The sequence below is a fragment of the Globicephala melas genome, chromosome 18 (assembly GCF_963455315.2).
Source record: "Globicephala melas chromosome 18, mGloMel1.2, whole genome shotgun sequence".
Classification (NCBI taxonomy): domain Eukaryota; kingdom Metazoa; phylum Chordata; class Mammalia; order Artiodactyla; family Delphinidae; genus Globicephala; species Globicephala melas.
Window position 1 is genome coordinate 3221458 of NC_083331.1, and position 18269 is coordinate 3239726.

At 38.9% G+C, this 18269-nt stretch overlaps 1 protein-coding gene across 2 annotated transcripts in view; it reads right to left on the reverse strand.

Moving 5' to 3' along the window:
- Nucleotides 1–4022: 4022 nt before the first annotated feature.
- Nucleotides 4023–18269, reverse strand: part of MTMR6 (myotubularin related protein 6) — a 28173-nt gene continuing 13926 nt past the window's right edge. Inside the window, exons 4-15 of one of the 2 annotated variants that reach the window (XM_060287967.1) lie at nt 17631–17788; nt 17289–17417; nt 15901–16035; nt 15130–15243; nt 13631–13763; nt 12548–12657; nt 12012–12137; nt 9436–9485; nt 8788–8988; nt 8275–8406; nt 8061–8187; nt 4023–6221 (exon numbers count right to left, since the gene is read on the reverse strand). In XM_060287967.1, the coding sequence (XP_060143950.1) occupies nt 5961–6221; nt 8061–8187; nt 8275–8406; nt 8788–8988; nt 9436–9485; nt 12012–12137; nt 12548–12657; nt 13631–13763; nt 15130–15243; nt 15901–16035; nt 17289–17417; nt 17631–17788 (1676 nt within the window). In that variant the 3' untranslated portion in view covers nt 4023–5960. The remainder of the gene's footprint in view (nt 6222–8060; nt 8188–8274; nt 8407–8787; nt 8989–9435; nt 9486–12011; nt 12138–12547; nt 12658–13630; nt 13764–15129; nt 15244–15900; nt 16036–17288; nt 17418–17630; nt 17789–18269) is intronic. The other variant, XM_030882680.2, reaches the window with a different exon arrangement.

Below are 18269 nucleotides of genomic sequence, written 5' to 3' on the forward strand. Positions count from 1 at the left end.
ATCTTACATGTATAAAACCCTGAAGATTCCACATACAAAAATGGTTAGAGCTAATAAATGAATTCAGAAAAGTTGCAGGATATAAAATCAACACACAAAAATCCGTTGTGTTTCTATATGCTAAAAATGAAAAATCTGAAAAGGAAATTGAGAATAATTCCATTTCTAATAGCATCAAAAAGAACAAAATACTTAGGAATAAACTTAACCAAGGAGGCAAAGACTTGTACTCTGAACACTATAAAATGTTGCTGAAAGAAATTTTAAAAAACACAAATAAATGGAAATTCCTTGTTCACAGATCAAGAAGACTGAATATTAAGACGTCAACAGCATCCAAAGCAATCTATTGATTCAATGCAATGCCTATCGAAAATCCCACAGCATTTTTGCAGAAATAGAAAAGCACATCCAAAAATTCATATGGAATTCCAACGGATCCCGAACAACCAAAACAATCTTGCAAAAGGTAAAAAGGCAACTACTGGGATACAAATCCAAATATATAATTACCAAAAGAAATGTTCTAAAGTATTTTAAAAATAAGACTACATAGTATAAAGACAAAAATTATAAAGTATAATTATACAAAGTTACACTAAATATACTCATAATAAAGACAGTAAAATATGGATGGCAGAGCTAACACCAGACACGAGTCCATGTTGATTATAAATGAATGAATTGAAATTCTGATGATAAAATACATCTGCACATTATATCATAGGGAAAGGGTTAGTCTCCCTAAAATATGAAAAAAGATCTTAAATAAAGAAAAAAACCACTACCACCTGCTGGGGAAAAAAATGAGAAGACATGGACAGGCAATACACAGAGAAAGTAAAAATGACCTTAAATATATGGAAAAAGAAAAAAAAATCGATGCCTTACCCATCAATGCCTTACCCATCAATATCTCCACCACACACACACACACACACACACACACACACACACACACACATTCACACACAAATACACACACATTTTGAACTATTTGGGTAAAAAAGCAAATTAAAAAAATCACAATTTTGAAACACCCAATGAAATAACTGATTTAGGCAAATATCAGTGGATAGGTTGTCAGGGAATAGGATGTTCATTTTGATGCCAAAACATTACCCTGCAGAGCACCTGCTAAGTCCAAAGGGAAAAAATGTACCTTTATATCGGTGAGATCAACCAAGCGACCAAAGTCAGCATCCTAAAAGTGAACAAGCCTGACATGATACCCTCCTGAGGGATTCAATGTGAAGTACACAGCATCTTTCCTGAAATGTTAATCTGAATCTCATCTCGTGCCTACTTTACAGGAGGTATAGCAGATAGAGGAACAAGTTAAACTACACCACGAGGAAACAGCTAGACAAGCACAGAGGGCGGGGTGGTACTTCACAGCTGGTCTGGCTCAAGGAGTCAATGCCAAGGGGCAGAGGGGAGGCGACTGTTGGAGATAAAGAGAGGAAAGAGCTCTGGCCAAACACAGTGACCCGTAACCAGACACGAGTGCAAGCACAAGTAACAGGCCACCTGAGGACGGTGAGGGACTGGTCTTTAGAAGAAATCAGATTTGTTCTCCTCTTAGGTGTGCCAGTGGTTTCATCATTCAGGATGGACCAGGTTACCCACAGTAACAAAGAGCCCAAACTCTCAGTGGCTCAGGACGAAGGTCTATTTCTCACTCCCACCCGTGAAGCACCGTTTCAGAAGTAAGATGCTCCCCGATCTACTGCTCTTTGTACAAGACAAATTCAGCTTTTCCTTTGAGAATGAGAGACTCCTACTGATCAGGGCAGGTGGTTGCAGGCAGTGCGCCTTGGAGTGTGATTCTCCTGCCATTTTGCATAAGAATCTCCAAGATATTTTAAAATGCAAATGCTTTATCGCTATGCTATGTAAATGCTTTTTTAACCCCAGAGTCCCAACCAACACTTGCTGAATCAGAAACTCAAAGCTAGGGCCTTAGGAGTCTACTAAGTCTTATAGCTCCTGAAGGCTGCTTTCAGTTACACATCCCACTATTTTATAAAAGTTGCTGTGCAAAGGATATTTTACTTGCTCAGGGATAACTAGAGTAGCATTAATACTGTTTATAAAAATGGCAGAAATTCGTGTTTGGTTTTTTTTTAATAAGATGGCAAGCACTACAGTATACTCTTTTAGAGATAGTCAACCATTCTAAATTACAGGCTTTTTTCTAGTACAGGTTCCTAAAGCTTATAGTGACTTAAAAAAAAAAATTTTATCGGAGTCTAGTTGATTCACAACGTTGTGTTAGCTTTTGCTGTACAGCAAAGTGAATCAGCTATACGTATACGTATATCCACTCTATTTTAGATTATTTCCCCATATAGGTAGAGTGACATTTTTAAAAAGAGGTTCTACATTTTATTTAATTAATCGAGGTACGCTAACGCCAAATGGACAACTACAGAGCAGCCAACAGAATATCTCAAACCTGGGTAATGGAAATGGACCGATGTCATTCATAGTCTGCAAATGCAGGTGACTGCAGGCACTTCTTCCAACTCGGAATGCCAACTGGAAATTGTCCAGTATTCTGAAGCTGACCTTCTGCACAAGGAAAAAAAGTCAGAAAACACTGGTTACACATCCGTAAGAATGGCCAGAATCCGGATCACTGACGACATCAAATACTGGTAAGGACGTGAAGCAGCAGGAATTCTCATTCACTGCTGGCGGGAATGCAAACAGTAAAGCCACTCTGGAAGACTGATTGGCGGTTTCTTACAAAATTGAACACACTCTTACCATACACGCCAGCAATCATGCTCCTTGGTATTCAGCCACACAAAAATCTGAACACAGACGCAGACGTTTATATAGCAGCTTTATTCATAACTGCTAAAACTTGGAAGCAACCCAAATGTCCTACGATAGGTGAATGGATAAATAAACTGTGGTCCACCCGGACAATGGAATATTATTCAGAGCTAAAACGAAATGAGCTACCAAGCCACGAAAAAACATGGAAGAACCTTAAATGTATATGACTAAGTGAGAGAATCTGTAACCAATCTGAGAGGTTACTTACTGTATGATTCCTGCTGTATGACATTCTGGAAATGGTAAAACTTTGGAGACAGTAAAAAGATCGGTGGTTGCCACGGGGTTGGGGAAGGGGAAGGATGGTGGAGCATAGAGGATTTTTAAGGCAGTGAAAATACTCTGTACGATACGTAAAGGTCATTATACATTTGTCCAAACCCACAGAATATACAACACCAAGAGTGAACCCTAAGGTAAACTATGGACTTTGGGTGATTATGATGTGTCGGTGTAGGTCCATTGATTTTAACAAATGTACCATCTGGTGGGTGATGTTAATAATGGGGGAAGCTATGTGTGTGGGGGGCAGGGGTATATACGGAAATCTCTGCACCTCCCCTCCAATTTTGCTGTGAACCTAAAACTGCCCCAAAAATAATGAGCTTAAAAGATGTTAACCTGACACTACCCCCTGCCCTGCTACCCCACCAAATAATTTTTTTTTAAAAAAAGGTCTTCCAGCCATCTTTATTTAGCCATGATTCCCCAGGCTACTTCTAGCCTAAGCAACTTGTTCAAAACACCCCCAAATAAAGTCACACTCCTCTCTGCCAGGCAACTTCCTGTGTCTGATCACATCCAGGCCTGTCTCTGGAGAGACACTGCACCTTAAACGTACAAATTCGTTGGATACCACCTTCTATCAACAAGTTGAGAAGGACACAATAAAATACTGATATGACAGCAGGAAGTGACAGGATCACACAGAAAATGTAGGGACATTATCAACTATATCTGCTGAACCTTTTAGCGCACTATGCTTCTTTTAATATGTTGGTAATTACTTCTGTATATAATAATGATTATTTATCAACATCCCCTTTTGAAAAATTAACTGCTCAAACCTTATACTGTGATGACTGGTGTCATGTGCAGGTCCATTTGCTTACATGAGGGAGAAAAACCCCCACCACAACTGGATCCCATTTGTTTTTTCCCAAAAAAAATAATAATTCAATGTAAAACATGAACATTTAATTACCTTTAAACAATGTATGTAATAACGTACATGCTATACAATCCCAAACACACTGAACACAAATGCAATCTTATAAGACGTATACACAACTACTTTTTGCCAACATATACCCTGTAGGTCACTTAGGATGTTAGCTGGTTTCTCAGCCCAGGTGTGAGCATATAAACACACATATATATATGCCTCAAACTGAAGATTAAGATAATAAACCAAAGAGGTGAATGTAAGAAGTCTGCCGTGGAAGATGCTAAAACCACAATTAGTCACTGGAACCAAGTAACAAGGCACAATAGCTTCCCTCTGTGGTCACAGGCTTAAGTTTCTCGTCCCAGTGCTTAAATATGGAAATAGACATGGCTAAATCACAAACCCTACTTTATAGTGCATTTCCGTCACTGTGTAAAAAGAAGTATTTTTCTTATTACATAATGCATTACAGAAAAGCATTGGAAAAATAAATAGGATAAGCTCATACAATAAAGCCTTTTTTTCCATTTGAAAAAGTTATTTATGTTCAAAATTAATATAACAGATGTAGGTGTAATAAAAAGAAGCATAAGGGATCCTATGCAGATTTCCTAGTACCCTTCAATCATATCTTGTGCCACCCATGTTAAGTTGTCCATTTTAAAGCCAGCTGGGTGATACCGTCAACTGAAAGTCATTTTCTTTCTTTCTTTTCTATTTTTTTTTTTTGGTGCTTTAATAATATGTACTAGTACAGAGAATAAAGTTATCAATAACGTGGCAAAATGAAACTCTTCCTAGCATTTAAGTTTTTTTGTTAAACATTAACTTTGTATTAGGCTAGCCTTAATTTTCCTTTTTTTCTTTTTTCTTCTATGTTAACAGAGAAGAAAAAAATGTTTCACAGAGAAAAATTCACGCAACCAAGCAAAAGCTAAACTATCCGTATTCCCTTTTTTTGACCCCAAAATTCTTGGGTAAATTGAAAGTTTCTTCTAGGAAGAACAATTCACTGAGAGAGAAAACAGTTTAAAAATATACATATATGTACTATTCATTGTCTCTAAGAACAGTTTAGGGCTTTAGCTTCGTAAACTTCCATACTTATCAAAGGAATAAAGCCAACCACAGAACAAGAACCAACAGGATGCAGTAATCCATTCATAAGAGACAGTCAAATGTGCTTACACATATGCAAGAAATCAACAAGGTAAGTTGTAAATAATAAGTCGTCAAATGTAGCACTAAACAAATTATAAGCAGAACAAAAAGGTCGGTTTCGTTAATTTTGACCACGAAAGTGGGACCAGCCAAACATGGGCTTGGCAGTGTCCTTCGACCACCGTTTCGTTTCCACAGGGGCACTGCAGCTCCTGCGGGGGCCAGGGCAGCTGCTCACAGACACAACCAACCATCTTGCTCTAGGCTCTAAAACTGAAGAGTGGTGTAATGAATAAACTGAGACTTTAAGGCTTCCTTAGAAGTATTTTTCATGGCATTTCAACAATAAACACCACTAATAGGCAAAATTTGCAAATATTCATAGTTACATAGCTACACAATTGAAAGTACATGCCATGTCAATTATTAAGTAAGGGACCACTTTGTCAAGTTTTGTTTTCTGGCAGTCAAATCATACTTATGGAAGGCTATTCCTATTTGACTGTAATTAACATGTAAATCATAGACATGTCAGTTCACTAGTGTACAGTACAAACTGCATCTGCAGTAAGCTTCTTAAAGAGCTGAAGGTCATTCATTTCTTGCTAGAAATGCAGCTAAACTGCCTTCTCTCACAAGAGCAGTTAGCATCCTGACTTCAACTATCAACCTACTGGTAAACTCTAAGATCATCACTAGGCAAATTGCTTGGGTCACGCACACAGACCATCCTCACAATAATCCACTTCTCGCACCGCAGGCAGCCAGAAAACTCTCTCTGAGCCTAACACGTCATTCTGGCCACGCCATACTCCGAGCTGACCACAGCAGGCTCCGCTTTGGAAAACTCGTCCGCGTACTCGCTGTAGCGGTTATCTGCGGGGTTGCTGCCCTCTATAGTTCGGAGAGCATCATTCACAGGCAGCAGAGTCTGCTCCTTGAGACACAAGGAGGTTTTGAGGGCAGGTGATTCAGGACGAACTGAATTTAACAATTCCTTGGTGAGAACTCCATCTGTCTGCTTATTTTTATGTTGTTTAATTTGCTAGAAACAAATCCAAATTTGAAAAAAAATTACAAACTGTACACGCTACAGGTTCAATATATGTTAGATGAAAGTACACAAAAATCGAGCTTCTGCAAATGTTCTCTTTATGTACGATGCAAAATTAAATCTCAAAAAATTAAAATCTAGTGTAGGTGAGACATGGCTGAGAATCCCAACTGTGTACAACTTTTGCGATGGAAAACATATTTGACAGAAGATCACTAGGCCTTCATATCTGAAAAGCACACACATTTCCTAGAAACTATAAAAAGTAAACACTTTATAATGAGAGAAATATATATGTGAGACAGTCACCCTGAAATCACAGCTATATAATGTAACAAACACACACTCATTTAGTTGAAGGTGTGACGGCCTGAAGAGCTTTCTTATGTGGTTTTCCTACAATGGTTTGGTAGGTGAGCACAACAGGCTATAGAATACAACGGAATTTTTTTGATTTTAAGAGATTTTAGAAGGATTCTTTGGCAGAGTTCCACACTCTCTAGATCCTTGGACTGATCTCCGGACAACCTTCTTGTACCGTCTATATCTTGGGCTCGCCTCTCCTACAGGTCACTCAGGCAGTCATGACCTCCTTATCTGAGAGGTGACCAGCAACACTCCTGTCTGAGAGGCAGACAGGATAGTCTCACTGAGTTATAACAATTGGCCAGGATTTCTTAAAACATGGACTTACTGATCCTTTTTGTTACATATAATGGTAAAGAAACGTCTTAGGGTGGAGAAGGATTTCTTAAACAAGATATATAAAAAGGCATAAAACATAAAGACTGAGCAATTTGACTATATTAAAATTCACAGTAACTATATGAAACATACCATAAAGAAAATGGAAAAGATAAGAAAAGACTGGACAAAGCCATTGGTGATACATTTAACTAAATAAGAATTAGTGTGTGGTATATAAAGAATTCTTATAAATCAGTAAGAAAAAGGCAAATACGCCAACAGAAACATGGTTTGAATAGGCCATTCGCAGAAAGGGAAAAATTCAACTTCACTCGTCATGGAAATCCGAAACTGCAAATAACTGAAATGTCTAGCAGAGCTGAATTGATGGACTGTGATACAGTCACACAAGAGAATACGATACAGTAGCTACTGATAAAACAGATGAATTAAAGCTACGTGTATCAACGTGGATGAATTTCAAAACAATGTAGAGCAAAGTGAAGCGTGACAGTGTGACAGCCTTCGTATAGCTTTAAAACGTGGTTTCTTAAGCCGAGTGAAGGGCACCTGGGCATTCATGTTATTTGTCGCCCTCTACATCTTACACATAACTACCTTCTTTTTTCAATATATAATAAAAATAATATTTCAAACCATATGCAACAATACTATAAATTGTTTGTGGATATAAACATATATAGAGGAAGTATAAAAATAGGCACAGGAATGACTAACAGCAGATTCAGCGCAGCAAGTGTAGTGGGGAAGACTCAGTAGGGCTCACAGGGTCTGCAAATAGATCGATAATGTGTCTTCCCTTCAAACAGAAACATGAAAGGTCTGAATCAAACACTGTAAATCTTAAAACCTCACAAAGCCAGGTGGTGAATAGCCTGATACTTATTATATCTCTATTTCTCTATATATCATACTTCAAATAGTTCAATATATTTTAAAATTCAGAGAAAGCGATTTAAACTAACCTGTTCAAAGCACAGGAGACCTGATTTTGAAGCAACCGTGAGTACTTACAAGATTTCTATTGATACGTACACTACATTTACACTGAGAGCACCAAGTAAGGAAATAAACTAACTTAATATCCCAAATATATTACATCAGATACTTCAGAATACTTACAGATTCTAAGTCTTTAACATCTTTCTGTAACTGCTTATTTTGCTCATTCATATTCATAATTATATTAAACACAGACTGCCTAGGATGCAATGTTCGATCAAATTGGTGGTACATGTTTCTCCAAAACCTTTATGACAAAAAAAGAAAAAAAAATACTTCAATAAATTGTGTTGGAGAAAAATTGAGTATAAATACTTCAATAATGCCGGCTTACTTGAAATTGAAAGATACTGTATTTGGCTCCAAAACTGCCAGTTTCTGAGACGTGGAACTGTAGAGAGGATTGATGTACTTCTCCTGGTCGTCCAACAGAAACGGCCACAGGGAGTACGTCTTCTCCTTTAACCTAATGGGATGAGAAAAACACGAAGATCTTCCCAGAGATGCTAACGCTCACTTTTATAAAGCAGGCAGTCATTTCCCATGTAGATTTAAGTTTTAGTTTTTACTCCTATTCACAGTCTAGCCTCACCTCTGAATTCTTCATACTTCCACTGTACATACTTTTCCGTATGTATGCTACACTTCAAAACAAACTTTAACTATTAACCCGAGAGTGTGAGGGGTACTCAGAGCATACTCAGCTTCAGAAAAACAGACAATAAAATCTTTACAATAAGACCCAGTTCTATATCATACTGTCAAGATAGTTTAAGTTCAACTATGATTTATGTTAGACCTCAGCTAAATAGGAAAGAAGAAAGCCCATTTCAATCAACTGTCTTACTTGAGTTCTTCTCTTTCCTTCTGACAATTTCCAATAAAGTTTCCAAATTGGCATGAATGAATATGTTCATGGATCTGAAGAAGAAACGCTTCATTGAATTCGAAGGCTTGTGGAAACTGTTCAGTCAAATGCCACACACATTCCAAGAACTGAGTAAACACTGGTGAAACTTCCTTTGGGTCACCATCCAAATGGCCACACCTAACCCCCCAGAAAGTACAAGCTTTTGAAAATGCCACTGAAAGAGGTCAACTGTTCAGGTATTGTTACATTTAAATACATATCCCCCCCCCCCCCCGCCAAAAAAAATCGTAAAACATTGTTACATTGGCATTTAAAAAAAAAAAAACTGTCATGTTTTTATTGAAACAATTTACACCTATGAGTTTTTCAACCACAATTTTAACAGGTCTGTTACATTCTAACTACTACAATGCAGACAAAACGTAATAAACTGCTATGAAAATTAACAAAAGTATCAGACTTGAAAAAAATGACAGAAAAAGAATTAAATCGGGCTTCATACAAAAAAAACACCACTCTCACCTCCCATCAGACATGGGAGTTCATGAAGAACAGGAACATTCAGGTACTCTAAATTAGTTCTACTAACTTTACCAAGTGCCTAAATGTATAACTGTGACTCACCTCTCCGAATATTTATGTCCAAAGGAGATCCAATCTTTTTCTATTAAAACCTTAACGAGAAAAAGTAAAATCCATTTTGTAATCACAATTCTTTTTTTGTTTAGAATGGATTAAATCCTATTATCTTAAAAACAGCATTTACACTTTTAACTTATGGTGGCAAACAAAATGAAATTTTTTAAATTACAGGCAAAAGACAGCAAGAACCTGGGTGAGAGGCTGGCTTAACAAGGAGTGAAAATGATACATAAAAAGAAATACAGTAGGTCTTGTGACTTAAATTTACTTCAGTTGCATTTATTACATTTTAAGTGAAAAGTGCATGTTATAAATCACTATTGCATTTACATTTTTTGTATGTATGATGATATATGCACAGAAAAAAGGTTAGGAAAATGAAAATCAGAAGGTTACCAGTGGTTACTGGGTGGCAAACTGGGGTGGATGTTTAAACCTTTTGGCTTACTTGTACGTTACTTCTGTAATACTTTAAAAAAAAAAAAGGATGGTAAAGAAACCAATGAAAAGTTTATATTCAAATTCAAATGTTGATATGCGACCTCCTGAGTGCACTCTTTTCTGTTACAACTCTACTGAAATAATAGGTTTCTAATTATTTTCGGTCTAATCTAAACAACATTATCTTCTTAGTATTTACTATACTTTCTAATTTCGTTATATAATCACCAAGTACATTCTCTTCAATGTCAAAATTGCCACTTTTAGCTCCTCTGACTTTGTCTTAAATCTCTCCAGAAGGCCACGGCACGTGTGGGTAAAGATGCAGATTCTGAAGTCACAGTGCACGGGCTCATATCCCAGCTTCCCCACTTCCACACCCGGCAACCTCGGGCACGTGGTCTGGGCTGTAGCCTCGGCTTCTACCGTGGGACCTTTGCCATCCTGCCACACATCCACGTGTGAAACTTAACACCGTTCTCACTCAGTCGCTTCTCTCAGCACAGTCCATCCTGGCAACTGAGCGCAGAGCCTGGAAGCAATCCGAGAAGAGGCGTCTTCTCCCCCACCCACACCCAGTCCGCGAAAAACGCTTACTCCGCTGTCTCGTCCTCCCTGGAGGGGCCCGTCGCCCACTCCTCCATCCGCGGGGCACTGCCTTAGTTCTGGCCCTCTTTTCTCTCCTAAGTCATCCTATCGGCTTCTATGCGGGTCTCCTAGCCTCCATTCCCACCGCTCTGCATTCCAGATACCATCTTTTTAAAAAGATGAGCTCTGAGCATGTTCCCGTTTCCCGCGTTTAAAGCCTGTTGCCGGGCTTCCCTGGTGGCGCAGTGGTTGAGAGTCCGCCTGCCGATGCAGGGGACACGGGTTCGTGCCCCGGTCCGGAAAGATCCCACATGCCGCGGAGCGGCTGGGCCCGTGAGCCATGGCCGCTGAGCCTGCGCGTCCGGAGCCTGTGCTCTGCGACGGGAGAGGCCACAGCAGTGAGAGGCCCGCGTACCGCAAAAAAAAAAAAAAAGCCTGTTGCTGGCTCTCACCCCCCAGCAGGGGGACGTCCAGATGCCTGCCAGACTTCTCCTCCTCGGGCCCTAGCCCACCCCGTTCTTCTGTGCCAGCCTCACCCCTCACACAGCCTGCACCCGACCCATCACCCGCCGGCTTTAGTCACCTGCAGGAGCCACGCTTTAGTCCTCACCGTTCCTCTAGCCTGCGAGGCTCCCACACGGTCGCCGGTCACTTACTGCACGCTTTCATCTGGACGCCCGGCAGACAGTGAAAGCCAAACATGGCTAAGGAAACACCCCTATCTCACTCGCCCAAGGCCAGTGGAACCTTACTTTATTAGAAGCCCTTGCATTTGACCTGTCCCAGATGCAACATGCCGGCACCACGAAAACAACGGTTCTGAAAGGGGTCTGGCTGCGTTAAACCTTCCCCTGCTTTAAGACAGCACTGTGCTTCATAATTCTAAACTAATAAAAACTGCCTACCAGCTCTTCATTTATTTTACCTGCCCTGAGTTAAAACAAATTGTGAAAACAGGAGTTAATCTGACCATGCTCGTGCATTAAAAAGCACACAAAACCCAGGAGCCGGGGCTTCGGCGCCACAAAGCAGGGAATCTGCTCAACTAGAAATCGCACCTTCAGGTTTAAAACATGCTCCCTAGAGTGTAGTTACAACTAACAAGTGAAGGTGCATTAAACAAAGTTTCCTCTAGAATATAGTTTATAAGTACTCTTATCTATGTCTTGTCTTACTGCAATATTTACATTTGTTAGATAAAAATGAGGGAGAAATACTGAATATTTCTATTGCAACATTTTACGGGGGGGAAAAAACACCTTTTAATCTAAAACTTTTTGTCAAAGAGATGGCACAAGTGGAAATTAATTTAACTCAGAGTTTCTCAACCTCAGCAGTACTGACATTTTGGGCCAGGTAATCCTCTGTTGTAGGGACCGTCCTGTGAATTATAGGTTATTAGCAGCTGGCCTCCACCAGCTGGATCCCAGGTACACCCTTTCCTTTAGTTGTAACAATCAAGATGACACCTGGAGGGGGACAAAATCACTCCTATTTGAGACCAGTGGTCTGGCCAAACAAGTCCTTACCATGAATCCTCTGATTGTCCTGTAGTAGGGATCCAATAAGAGAGAGCCCAGGGAACAGACCTGGGAAGTCCTGTCCCAGCCATCAGAGCAATGTACCAACACACTCGCATTTTCAACCATTATTGCCTGAAAAGAAAGACCACACACTTCGATTCTAGCAAAACCCATTTTAGGTAAATCAGTAAGTGCTATTTACTCAAAAGCCAAAGTGGCAGGTATTGCATTGCAAAGAAGAGCTAGGATCGCAATGATTATGTTGTCACAGCATAACCTCCAAGAAACCGGACAAAACACAAAGCGAACAAACAAAAGGCACAGACAAAAATGCCGTTTCAATGTGTTGGGGAATTTCTCTTGAAGTTCCTACATTAAGTGCTACATGATATTTTCAAGGTTCAAATTAAAGTGAACCTCGTTAAAGAGGTAAAACATAATAAAAGTTATCTGGCAGGAAAGGATACCAGCACCCAGCAGAATAAATCCATTCCTTCCCAACCACTGAAAGCCCAGATCAAACGTGAGTGAAGAAGGGTTACTTTGGCTAAGAAGACTGCAGCGTCCATAACGGCTTTGATGTGGCGCAGCCATCCTGCGTTCTCCAGACCCGAGTAGAAATCACTGACGGAAAGCCCTTTGGTACCATTGACTGCAAGGGGAAAGACATTTCAGTTAGAAAGGAGCTTGAGTGCCCACTTCTATTCAAGAGACCCCTGGGGAGCGAGGTGGGGAAGAAGAGAAGAGGACAAAATAAACAGGCAAGACTCTTTATACATGAACACATGCTATTAAAAGCTCAATAATGGATTTAGGTACATTTTTCTGTCATTCTTCATGCTTAAAAAAAAAAATTGCTCCAATACCCTTTTTAAAAAAATTTTCAACACAAATGTGTAACTAAAAATAGTCTGAGGGGCTTCCCTGGTGGTCCAGTGGTTGAGAGACCGCCTGCCAATGCAGGGGACATGGGTTCGTGCCCGGGTCCGGGAAGATCCCACATGCCACGGAGCGGCTGGGCCCGCGAGCCATGGCTGCTGAGCCTGCGCGTCCAGAGCCTGTGCTCCGCAACGGGAGAGGCCACAGCAGTAAGGGGCCCGCATACCGCAAAAAAAAAAAAAAAAAAAAAAAGTCTGAGATTCCAGTTTTTTAAGTTCCACACCAAGACTGGAAAGATAGCTTAATATTTAAATGGAACACTGTCATAAATTAATCTTCACTGTACTGACTAATCAAGACTATCTAACAATAGCAATTTTTTGTAAAACCAGTAGAATTGTACTGTCTAATAAATATAGTAGCCGCTACTGAAGTACAGCTATTAAACACTTGAAATGTGGGTAGCCCACAGTAAGAGGTAAGTATAAGAGACACACTAGCCAATTTCTAGGACTTAAAGGAAAAGAAGCAAAATATATCATTACTGATTTTTTACACTGATTACATGTTAGCATGTTTTTAATATATTAGGTTAAGTATATTATTAAAATTAATTTCAACTGGTTTTTACTCTTCTGAACGTGACTACTAGAAAATTTTTAATTATATAATTTTAAATTTTATAATGTGACTAGCATTACATTTCTATGGGACAAAGCTGCCTAGAAGGTAAGCAATAACCGTACCTTCCAATAATTTCTGAAGGCTGGACCGCATGACATGAATATTTTCAATTCCAACAAACTGAAATCTAATATTAGAATAGTTGTCTTCATTTTCATAACCTTTTCCAGCTGCTCTGTTGGCCATTGCATTCAGCTAAAATTTAAAATTTTAGAGACAAATTGCTTTTATCTTTTAGTTTACCAAAACATCATGAAAACACTAAATAAACCACAATTTAGCTAGCAGAGTTTAAAGGAACTCATCAAAACTGAATATACTACCATTTTTTAATAAGTGAAAAGTGTCATATATGTTATTCATAGTACAGAAGGATCCTATAAAGTAACAAAATGATTGCTATATAAGAATCAGATAAGAAGTTCCCCACATATAATTCATGAAACTAATTCACATATGTATTTAGTCAGTTTTCCATATGTTTGTAATATTTTAAAATTTAAAAAAAAGAAAGAAATGTCTCCTGTCCAAACCCTATATGATTCAGTGTTGAGCAGAGCTGGGGAGTTTTTACAGAATGAACTTAGAAGATTGACTTCAGAACAAGCCTGGAGCACTTAATCATTCAGAAAGCCACAGGGACCCTGAAAAATCACATCTGAAACATGCACTAGATTGTTCCAGGTCCTCCATATTCAGGGTTACTGGAAGACCACACCCTATACGACACAGCATATGATGAGCTAGCCTGATACATCTCCAAGAACTGGGGCAAAAACAGCCCAGTTGCTAGGGAGAGAAGACTGCCTATAGGCCCACGGTCTTTGGTTATTAGATCAAATGCTATCAGAGGTTAAGATTAGGCATGTTTAATTCTTTCAGACTAGGATTTCATATGGTACGTCATGATAATTTGCTAAATAGGCTTATGAACTTGGATGAAACAGAACCTAAGTTGGAAGAAAATGTTGCTTTTCATGCAGTAGATTGGGGCCCAGGTTGGTAAGAAGTATAGTTAAATTGTGTCTACTGACCCACTGGTCATTCAGCACCTGTGATGGCTAAGGCAAGAGTTAGGTGTTTAAATGCTTCCACATTATTACCACTTGAGTTTAACTAGTAAAACGAACCAATCAAAGAAAGATCTATTCTCTGTGTAGGAGTCAATTATATAAGTAAGAGATATGAGGGCCTGAGAAACAAATCACCCTCAGACCTCATGTTCAGAAAGTCTTACGTTACAATCATCTTTTTATATCTAGTATTACCTAAAAATAGTTCTAAGCAATTAACCCACCCAGATTATACAAGGAAGTAAACTAAAATTTTTCTTACAAGAGGTATCACCAACACCCTTGAATTCTAAGAAAGTCTTTTTTTAAAACAAAAGAATATCAAATTATCAATTTCTAATTTTTAATACTTGTTAATTTATGCAAATTAATCTTATCTTTTTTTCTCCATTATCTTTTGTGAAATTGCATAATGATGAGAATTACTTCTAAAACAACTACCATTCCTTTCAACAAAGCTGCCTAAAACTGTGTTCTATATCGCTCACTCGCTTTTTCCCATCGCTTTCTCTTATTTTCTCATCATTCCAGATTTTTGAAGAAATTCTCACTATAATTCTGCCAATGTCCTTTTGTGTAGCCCACCAGCTCTGCATGCGATGCTATAATAAAAATTAAAAGTAATGTTAGCTATTACCATTGAGGATTTTAATTACTTTAGTTTCAGTATCTTACATGAATTGGTTGTTTAACTGTGTTTACAAAAAGAAAAAGGGATTCTAACATTTGTTCCAATGATAAAAATTTATCCTGACATTATAGATACCTAACAGAACAACTATTTCCTGTTCACTATTTATAATTCCCTAGTTCAATATTTCCTAAGTTAGCTCACTATCTATTTTCCTTATTTTCCTGAATATTCCAAATTACAGTCCATTATTTTAACAGCGTTTTGCCAATTAAAAATTCCACCAAAAAAAGTAATAAGAATTTCTAATTTTCACAACACATACTTTTCAGTATTTCTTCACAATAACATAAGGCTTACATATCATCTAGAGGTCCCAATATAAAATTCAGGTTTCCTAAATTTGTATATATATCAGAAGACATAAGAAATCACCACCTGGGTTATTGGGAAATTGGTATCCTAAGTTGGTATCCTTTAAAAGACTGATTTCCTTAGTATCATTAGCCTCGGTTAATTTACAACTAGGATTCAGATATGTTAAATATGGACGAAGTGATCAGTTCCCACTAACTGACTTAGCAGAGACAAGTGAACTGCCAGACCATACTAGACTTAAGACACGTACTCTGGGCCTGGTGTCCATGACATACATGTAGCGGTTGGCTGGGTTGGCTTTGCTGATGGCCTGAAGCAAGTGTTCATCCTCCAGGCACCGGGCACTGAATCCTGACAGTGGCTGACTACATCGACAAATGGCAGCCTAGTTTTAAAAAGAGAGGAAATAGATTATCCAAAGATGTCTAAAACACACCTCAAAGACATGCTTAAAGGAAAAAAACCCACAGTTAAAATCAAATGTGCAATCTATTTAAAAGTCAGGGAACTAAGATCCCGCATGCCTCACAGCACAGCCAAAAAAACAAAAACAGAAAGCAAAACAAAATCAAAAAACAACAAAAAATCCTATAGCAAAAATAAAGGAGCCGGGAGATGGACTGGAGATAAGGTTGAGGGAATCTTCTAGAATGAGATAAAGAGGAGAGAATTTAGAGGGTATTAACTTCCTAGCATAGAAAGTTTATGCTAGGAAGCCCACTTGTCCACATACACACACAAAAGTACAAAGAAAATTAACATAAGAGGGGAAGCTACCAAAGAAATAGAGGGGCAATTTCCCAACTGAGTCCTGAGTTTCCACGTAGAATTTAAAACAACATGCCAAGGCCTGAAATCATTGTGAAATTTCAGGACACTGGGGGAAAAGAAAATTCTAAAACCTTCTCAAGGAAAAAAATCAGGCCACAAAAGACTGGGAGTCAGAACTGGCATCCATCTCTCAAGTTACCAGCTGTGAGGACAGGAAAATGATTCGCCCTCTCTGAACCACAGCTTCCCCATTTGAAAGGTACAGGGAATAATACCCAGAGACTACCTTATAAAGTTATATGAGGATCCCATGCGTATAAGACATTAAGTATGCAGTACCTCCTGGCCTTCCGTGGAGACCACAAAAGGCAAATTGTACTGGGACGGGCAAGCCCGATTACAGAATCTCAGTGAAAAGACTCCTCCACCTATTCATACAGCAAAAATCCTTCTGATCTGAAGAGCTGACTATTAAAATGGGAGCCTGAAACACCCTTGGCTCTCTCCCTTTTCTCAATAGTTGGCTTTTCAGAACTATCTGGTTTCCCCCAAAACAAGCAGGATCAAAAGAGAAGCACAGGAAAGGAAGGAGAATCTATCTGTTCACAAATCCTGTTATTTTCAAGTCACTACTAGAGGAAGGAAGGAAAGGATGAGAGGGAGGGGAGGAAGATGACAAGTATGAAAGTTTCTGTGTTTCAGATAATTTTGTTTTAAAATTTCAAAAATGTAATCAAGCGAAAAGCCAGCATTTCTCTATCGGCAACACTGTAACAATGACCTCTAAATGTAAAAATGAGTGTTCTTTTGGACACAATCTGAAGAGGGGTTACACTCCATTTGTAAAATCAAAAGACAGCTTCCTACCTCCTTATTTTGATGATAGTAGGAAAGAACTGGGAACCTTCCCTTGCTCCGGAACTTGGAACTACCAACAATGATTGGTTTGCTTGCTATTCGGGGAACATAAAGTTCTCTGGGATAAGTTTCACAAATCTGTAAAAAATCAAATAAAATATAACCATTCTACTCATAGTTCAAAAACCAAGAGGTTAAAAATCACCTTTAAAAACCACTAAAACTTATTAAATGCAAGAACAGTACTTGGCAGTACATAGACAAGTCACTGCAATGACGGTCTCTGACCCTCCCCTCCAGTATGTTTTCTGAGCCCCTCCAACAGGTGACAGCATTTTCTGAGCCCCTTACCTTGTAGTCGCGGTTGGCGTCGGACAGCTGCCAGTTGGAATTCGGCACGCCCATCCTCTTATACTCTTCAGCGAGGTCGACGAGCTGCCAACCTCGCAGCCTTTCTGAATCATTTTGTTTGGGATTATAGGAGAATGCATAGAGATCTTCATATTTTGCTATGGTATACAAAACACATGAGTGTCAAAATGCAATTCATAGGACTTAACACACTACAAATGAAAGAAATTTTTCAGTTTTATCCCTCCATTTAAAAAAAATCTTCAAAGAGATAGCTAATACCTGAACATACTTGAACTTAATATTTTCTCAGTTCTTTGATGCAGATGATTATACCTAAAGGCACACATACTGATCTGAGATTCAATTTACACCATCGGCAAAAGCTAGTAATAAACAGTACAGACTCATACATTAAATACTCTACTGCAATATTTCCTTTTCTTAAAAGTAAAAATTTAAAGATACAAGTAGACCCTTCCCACCCACCACTTTTCCCAAATGAGATGTAAAATGGAAGCCCAGCGCTTTAATGGAAAGCTAGAGGTGGCACACAGAGGCTGAGATTGCATACACCCCAACAGGACAGCGTAGACCAAAATCGTCAAAGGCTGCTCAGAGCTCCAGAGAGCACCCGCT